Genomic DNA, 7,993 nt, shown 5'->3' with positions numbered 1-7,993 from the left:
ATAATATGAATTTATAAATCCCAATTTTATTAATCGTATCCAGTAATATATATATAAATTTAAAAGCATAGTCTGCATAAAATGTGTATTTTCTTAATTGATGCACAAATTCAATTCAGATGTATAAGCCTGAATTAAATTTTCATATTTATTGTTATATTAAATGCAAGTAAATATTACATTCCTGCTTATTATCTATAAGCTACCTATAAGAGGATAATAAATACAAACTTGCTAAATTGTATTTAGATGCAATACACTAATGAGACCAAGCTTAAAGGATTATTAGCAGACATGCAAAATGCATTGTTTCACTAAATTTGTATATGGCTGCACAAGTTCATTGAAGCTTGTAAGTGCAGTCGTGTTATCAGAGATTATGCCCAATAATTATATTTGTGAATCTGACTCTAGGAACTTCTGGCTTCAGTCCGTTTTGAAATCTAGCATATTGCCCACATGGCCTTAGCTGTGGGCCTGTTGTGATCTCCGTCTAGTTGTTTGCATTTCAAATTTGGCATGCTGCATAATTTACAATTTGAATCCATCAGCGAAAACCCAACAACATAGTGTGCATACATATTTAGACGTCGGCTGCTATTTTTGGTTGGCCAGGACCAACTGACAACTGAAACGCCAGCTGAAAGCGACATCAGCACAGCGATTAAAATGACATTAAAAATGAATTATTAATTTCTTAAATTTTCTATATTTGAATAGCATCTATATGAGGCAAAGAAAAAAAGCGTTGTCTACATTAATATTAAAATGTTGTTTTAATATTAAATATTTATACTGTTTTATTAACAATTTTAATATTACGATATATACCATATATTTTTTGCAGTGTGCTAGGCTACTGCCACTCGATCTGCTGCATTTTTCATGTTTAATTTCAGTTAGTGCCGCCTGCCGGAAACTGGAAACCTTTTGTCGGCCATCCAGAGCGAGGCCGGGTGTTTTTGCTTGGCAATTGTTTGGAGTGTGTGTTTGGCTACACCAACCGCCACACACAGAACTCTATTTGCCATGGTCGTGTCGGCTTGACGCTTCTGTCAATTGCCCCACAACTACTCTGTATGTTGCCCCATTTGGTATGCTGTTGGAAAATGTTGCCAAGGAAAGCGACTCTATTCCATGGAGAAATATAATGGAAACTCCTTTAATTGCCAACAAACTTTTTCGACACCTCAACTCTTAAACTGCCGTAGTGTCGAACCCTCTTCAAGCTTTTAATGAGTAGCCAACGTTTAGCCCATCATATTCGCCACACCAAAGATTCTAGGGCCATAGAGTTTTAAGACTTTCGAGCCACTCTCATATGAATATTATTTTTTGCAGGTTTTTCCAGCAGAACAGACACATGCGAAAATATATATCCCATGGCCCCCGAAGACAAAAACTATGTCTGAACTTGGTTCGAGTGGCATTTCCCAACCATACAACCACTCCCACGCCCACAGACAATATAAATAAGCGAGCATGAGTTGCCTTTAAGTGAAATTCAATAACGCATAAAATTCCAAAGCACAAAGACCGACCATATAAGCACACATGTTCGTGGGAAAGTGGGTGGTTTTGGGTGATAGTTCGCAAAGGCACTCCATAAAAATGCAGGGGAATTTTGCATATTACAAATCATTGTTTGGCTCGAGTGCATGCACTCAAATAAAATGTATCAATTTAAATAGAATTGGCAAAAAAACTGTTTTTTTTAAGAAAAAAAAAATAGATTCTTTTCAAATTTTCACAAATTATTAATTTTATTGGGTTAATATTTAAATATTGATGTTTAAAGCAATTTTAAAATGTATAATTGTTTTTTTTTTTTTTCAAATCTTTTTTTTCGAGTGGACTTTATAAGTTGGCAACAAAATTGTTGAGTCAGCACATTGGAAGCCTTATAAATTGTTGAGTACCAGCGGCTGACATTGCTAACTCGGTTATGAATTCCCATTTACTTTTGCATTAAATCCTGGCCAAATATGCAAAACACATTTGCCAGCTGGAAAATTAAAGGCGGGAAACCGAAAGCAAAATGGAAACTTCACCCTCGATAAGTCAACAAGTCGTCGTTGTTTTTTGCTAAGACAAATTAAATTTATAAACAAATGGCGCACAGCAAACAGAACTTGGGCTGGCGAAAAAGTTAAGCATCGTGCATTTGCCAAAGCCCCGGGGTTTCGAATCGGCTCGGCAGTAGCAACAACCACAGGAGAGAGAAGTTTCAGGAGGAGTTTCAGGAGCAACAAGCGAGCTCTAAACAAATGCCAGTTATTATTTTTGGCCCCCAACCAGAGCTCCACCGCTTTTTTCATGTTTGGGGTTTTTTACCATTAACCGAAAACTGTTGAGTGGAAAGAGAAGGAGCAGGTCGGTGGTACCTTTAAAAATGTTTCACTTAAGCAGGGAAGCTCCTCTCGAGCCCCAATAAAAACAAAATGTGTACACGACAAACAAACATAAAGTTAGGAGCTCGTTAAATTTCGCCAAGGGGTAAAAATATGCGAACATGCTTTCACTTTTACAGCTGCCATTGCCATCCGAACAAGCGACTGTCTGCTTCTGTATCTGTATCTGTATCTGAATCTGCATCTGTGTCAGTGTGTATCTGAATAATGTGGGTTGTCAAGAGAGATATAGACCCCTCGCCCACAAAATCCCCCTTCAACGATTCCAATATTCTTCCTAGTTCCGCCCATCCATTCCAGGATAGGTTAAGTGCGCCTCCAGCTATTCCCAAACATATATTTTATAATCCCAGCTGAAGTCGGCGCCGAGCACGTGATGCCATAAAGTCGGTCGAACGCAGGAGCGACTTAGCATAAGCCTGGCTTGCGGCATTTCCCAGTTCCCAGTTCCCAACTGGTTGGCGTAAAAAGCCATTCCTATATCTTGGTTTTATATATAGGTAAAAGGCCTGCCAAGTTGCCGATTCAGTGGAGCGTAAATTGTTAGGGAAACAGAAGACGCGTTCGGGTGCAAAAGACGCGGAAATCTGATTTAAGAACGGACCAGGCCGCAAACACCACAGCCAAAATAAAATACAAGAATGGCAGGGTTGGGAAAAGTAAGTCACATACCTTAACATGGGTATTTTGACCCTTTCGACGCTAGTCATAAAACTTAAATTCCATTTACAAATTTAATTTATACCATACACTTATTAAAGTATGCTAGCAGATTAGCTTTTAAATCTAGAAAATCCTAAAAATATATTTTCAATTATTGACACAGGTAAACATGAATTTTCTTATTCACTATTTGATTGCACTTTATTATGTCAATCATTTATGTCAGCAAATAAAATGCATAAAGTATTGTAGCCGGCCATAAATATGGCTACATAACTTTATGTTATTTTAAAGCTGCTTTCGCAAAAACCAATTGCAAGCAATATAGCAACTCATAATGATTGATTGGATGCCCAAGATCGCAAAAGGGCAACTACATTCTATAAATAAGCGAAACGGACGGAACAGAACATTCGTATTAATCGCTTCCCCCAGCAAAAAGAAAGTTTTTCAATTTCGCCAGGGAGCGCAAAAAGAAGGTAAACGCTCATGCCAAGCTCGATATTAAAAAGTGCCCCAATTCATTTACGTGTACATATTTTTTGGGACGACATCAATAACCGATGAGCTGCCATAAATCCAGGGGCATTCATTTTATTTGGGTCCTGTGGCAACACGGTAACTAAAACTATTTCGGCAGCCCCCATAGAGTTGCAACCTACAACCTAACTACAACCTGGTCACGCAATCCGCCAAGGGGCTGCAAAAAAAAAGGAGGAAAAAGTTATCAGGGAAGCACTTTAATTTCCTTGATATATGCCCAATGCGATAAGTTCCACCTGACAATGCGAGAGCATATCTATTATTAAGATCTGCCATCTTGGAAAGCCGTTCGCAATGAGCAGAAACACATGCCAATGACCGCAAAGGCAGCAGCTTCTAAGCCGGCTCGGGTCATTAACATAAACAACTCTTCCCGTGCCCAGAAAACACATAAGTGGTTGGCCGGAAAAAAAAGACCACTGCCAGCAGAACCTCAACGAGACAAAGGACCCGTGGCTGAAAATATCCTGGAGAGCTGTCAGCCCGACGGTGCATAAATCAACCGAAATGGAACCGAAAAACGAAAAACGAAAACCGAAAAACGAAAAACGAGAACAGGGGATCACGATGTCAGCAAATGGCAAAACTGTCATTTTCAAAAGAATTTAATTGACAGTGGAAAGTCATAAATTATGAGGCATATCAAAGATGGGCGAACAGGAAGCGTATCCTGTGGCATTAGGGCTAATTGTGGGGATGCCCCGTGCCCGTGCCACTTGGCAAAACAAAGAAAGTCTAGGGGAAACACGTGTGTGCCCGGGCGTGCGTAAAGGCAAAAACATTCCTATTTGGTTTGCTAATAAATTAATGATATACTCGTAGTGGGCCGGCCTGCAAAAATCTCGGCGCCCAAAAGAATAGAGGAGGATTTTGTGACAAACACTTTGGCGACACTCGCACGCGAGGCAATTTATAGCCCGAAAGGACATTAATGGAGGGACCAGCAGCCGTGTGACGAATTCGGGATGTTTTTTTCGAGCACGCTGACGATGGCGAGGACGGGGCGTCACTCGGACTGGCCCAAATAAAATGGAGGCGATGTTCTGGGCCCCAATCATTTATCTTTCGGCCATTGTGGAAGTGCTTAGCCAACATTGGCAGATGTAAACACTTCGCTGGATCATAAGACTAAGCTGGCGCAAAAACCTTGCCACCGATTTACGAAAAATGTTTAATGTGGAACAGGAAATACAACAATTAATGGTGGCACATTTATGAAACATTCATCTGTCACTGATGAAAGCTGGTTGTTAAAGCTTAAACTATTTTAAAGGAAACAAAAATCTAATAAAATATCCATAAGTGCATACACCCAAGAAAGTAAACTATTGTTTCATGAATTTTAAGATGAGTATTAAACTTAGGTGGTTTAAATATAAGGATTTAGACTACAGTTTTAGACTCTACGGTACAAAAATGAAACTATAATTTATAAAGGTTATATATTGAGTTTTGAATTAATACTTATTTATTAAAACTGTTTGTATTTTTTCAAGACACACTTATTAATATTTAACTTAGTATTTTGTTAAAAAAATAAATATATTCATTTTACAAAAATTAGGGCTAACTAGTTGGAGTAGATTATTAAATCTGTGACATTTCTGTTAAAGGAGTTTTTCTGAATATTCAAACTTTGACAACGCCATCCAAAATTGTTCAAAATTTCCTTTTGCATAAGCTAACGATTTTGTTGCTTTATAGCTTGAACCAAATTGAAGTTGAAATGAAAGTGCATATGCCTGGCGATACCAGAAATGGGGTTGCCCAGCGCACCTGGCGTCGCATTCTGGAGCACTTGGCTCCGATCAAGGGCTACCAGGCGATCCAGCGGGAAATCAGTTGGTACCGAGGACTATCCCAATCCCAGCTGGAGGCAGCCAACAGCTTGGCCAATATGCTGAGGGACAACATGGACGAGATGGCGGCCTCGGGGCTGGCAAAGATATTGGTGCGTTTGGGATTGCATCCCACGCCGCCGGTGAAAACGCTCCATCTGGTGATGCATCTGAGCCGGGGAAACGACCTGGCCTTCCTCTGGTTTCTCATGGAGATGTGCTACAAGACGCCGCATCATGGCCAGACCTACAGTGTCAACGAGCAGATCATCATGTCGACCATCTTCCGGCTGGACTTGTTACCCACTCTAAGGGAACTGGATCGCTGGCTCCCGCTGCCACATGCCTCCCAAATGGATAGAGACAAGGCCGGGGGCCTTAGACAAAGTCAAAAGGTGAGGAAGAAAAAGGAAGTTGAACTGGAGCGGCAAAGGGAGCTGGCCAGAAAGGAGAAGATCATGACGCCTTTGTCGCCGTACTTTCAAGAACAAAACATTGCCGGATTATTGCGAAATGAGTGTAGATTGCTCTCCAATTTTCCCGCCAACTCAGCCAGTCTACTCGAAATGGAGGAGGAACCGCCCGAATCAAATCTATGGTCCCGCTGGTTTGGCAGTTACAAATTGAGCGAGTCCCATCGCATAGGTAAAGGTATCATTTTCGAGGAGATCAACAGCATTTTTGAGTCGTTTAGGCGAGCCTCACTGCCACCCCGCGATGTGGAGTCCCTGTGTGCCCATCATCAGTACATTCGGGAGATGGAAAAGTCCTTGGAAGCCCAACTGGAGGTCATAAAGCAGCGGAAGTGCGAGGAGCTGATCACAGTCAGGAATCGGCTGGAGGAGCGGAAGCGGAAGCGAGTGGTTCAGGAGCTGGAAGAAATGAGTGCCTGTCATTTGAAGCGATTCCAGGACATGGCAGCCCGGGCCAGATTGGCCTCCACCAGGAAACAGCTCTTTGGCGGCACTTCCGCCAGTGCATTAACCTTTGGCTGCCCAGCAATGGACCACAAGTGCGATGATTTCGAGGAGGAAAGGTGTCAGACTTTCGAGGCAGACAGGCCACCAGAAAGGCCTCCCATTAAAAGGCCCAAAAGAAGAAGCAGATCCGGCAGTAGGTCAAGGCTATTGAGTGGAGCCGAAGCCAAGCCCAGGTCGAAGCAAAAATCTAGATCTAAGAACAGGTCCAGATCCAGTTCAAGAAATCGAACTAAAAGAAAGTCCAACAGATTGTCTGACAAAAAGCCTTTAGAGGAAAAAGAAGTGGAGCAAGTGCCGCACCGAAAAGGCAGAGACGAATTCCCAGACATAATGGTCAAGTTACTGAAAGGCAACAGACCCATCTTACCAGGCTGCCCTGACTTTCGGCCCGAGTCCACAAAGTGCGCCAAATGCCAAATTTACAATCCCCAAGAGGGCTTGCCCTGGAACCGAACCCCAAAACAACGTCCCAGTAGCCTGATGCAGTTCCTCCAGTTGTGCGGCACTGGGCAGGCTGAGCAGAAGGATTCAGATCCTGGACAGCAGGATACAAATCCTTCTTCACAGCCCGACCAAAAGGAGAGTGTGCAGCTGTTGGAATTGGGACCACCAGGCAGTAATTGTGTAAAATTCAACTATCGTGAGTTATTTGGCTCGCTGCACAGGACTCATTTGGACGACGAGAGGATGCGTCTGAAGGAGGCCTTTGTGCGGGCCATCGACGACGATGTTCAGTACCTAAGTGCTGCCTTGAATGGCGGGGAAGAGGGTTCCCTGGATGCCCTGGTTGATAGAGCGGCCAAGCGCGTTTTTGCCAAGGATGTGAAGACTTTCCACAAAGAACTGGAGCGATTGCAGAGGAAAAGGGCTGCCGGGGAGAAGGATCGACGAACATCGCGACTGAACTTTGGCCAGGATTTCTACGATCCCGAGAACCTGCCCTTGATGAAGGAGATGCTCAGACTGGGTCTGGAAAAAGTGGCCAAGGACAAGCGATATGTACTGCCCACCCTGCCGCAAGTGCATTCTGTGCCCTATCTCATCGAATGGATTCGCCTGCGCTACGGCAAACGTTACTCCTACAGGGAAAAGGAAAATATGCTGGCAAAGGATGTGGTGGTCATGGACCAACTGGCCTGGGTGATGCGCACCAATCTGATGAACATACCCTCCCTCCCTGTCGGCGATAACGTTAGGGACCTGGCCAAACTAAGGAAATACGCCAAATGCCACAGGGAGCTGCACACCAACCGATTCCTCGAAGCCATTATGGAAGTGGAGCGGGTCTTCTTTTCCGCCATGAAACCCCAGCTCAGCAATGCGGCAACGGAGTCCACGTTTTTAGCCTACTTGCCAGCCCACTTCAACGACTTGGGCTTCACCGTCAACAATGCAAACGTAGCAATGGGAATTTCACGTTAACTGACCACTTTTTATATAAATACGAATTTCCCCGGGAGCAACTTAGATTTTTTTTGATTTTAGTGGGCTAATTGTCTTACTCAATTCATAGCATTTGATTGCGGTTTTGCTTCTTCGAAATGCTACGAAAATTGCT

At 42.9% G+C, this 7,993-nt stretch overlaps 1 protein-coding gene across 1 annotated transcript; it reads left to right on the top strand.

The window, feature by feature from the left end:
- Positions 1-5,238: 5,238 nt before the first annotated feature.
- LOC128266419 (uncharacterized) lies at positions 5,239-7,993 on the top strand. Its single transcript, XM_053002922.1, has one exon. It carries the CDS (start codon positions 5,344-5,346, stop codon positions 7,855-7,857), a length of 2,514 nt encoding a protein of 837 aa, XP_052858882.1. The 5' UTR covers positions 5,239-5,343; the 3' UTR covers positions 7,858-7,993.

The sequence above is a fragment of the Drosophila gunungcola genome, chromosome 3R, assembly GCF_025200985.1.
Source record: "Drosophila gunungcola strain Sukarami chromosome 3R, Dgunungcola_SK_2, whole genome shotgun sequence".
Lineage (NCBI taxonomy): Eukaryota > Metazoa > Arthropoda > Insecta > Diptera > Drosophilidae > Drosophila > Drosophila gunungcola.
This window is presented reverse-complemented; position numbering and strand designations above follow the sequence as displayed.

Coding starts and splice junctions, on each gene's coding strand:
- LOC128266419 (XM_053002922.1), top strand. CDS start 5,344: ATGAAAGTGCATATGCCTGGCGATACCAGAAATGGGGTTGCCCAGCGC.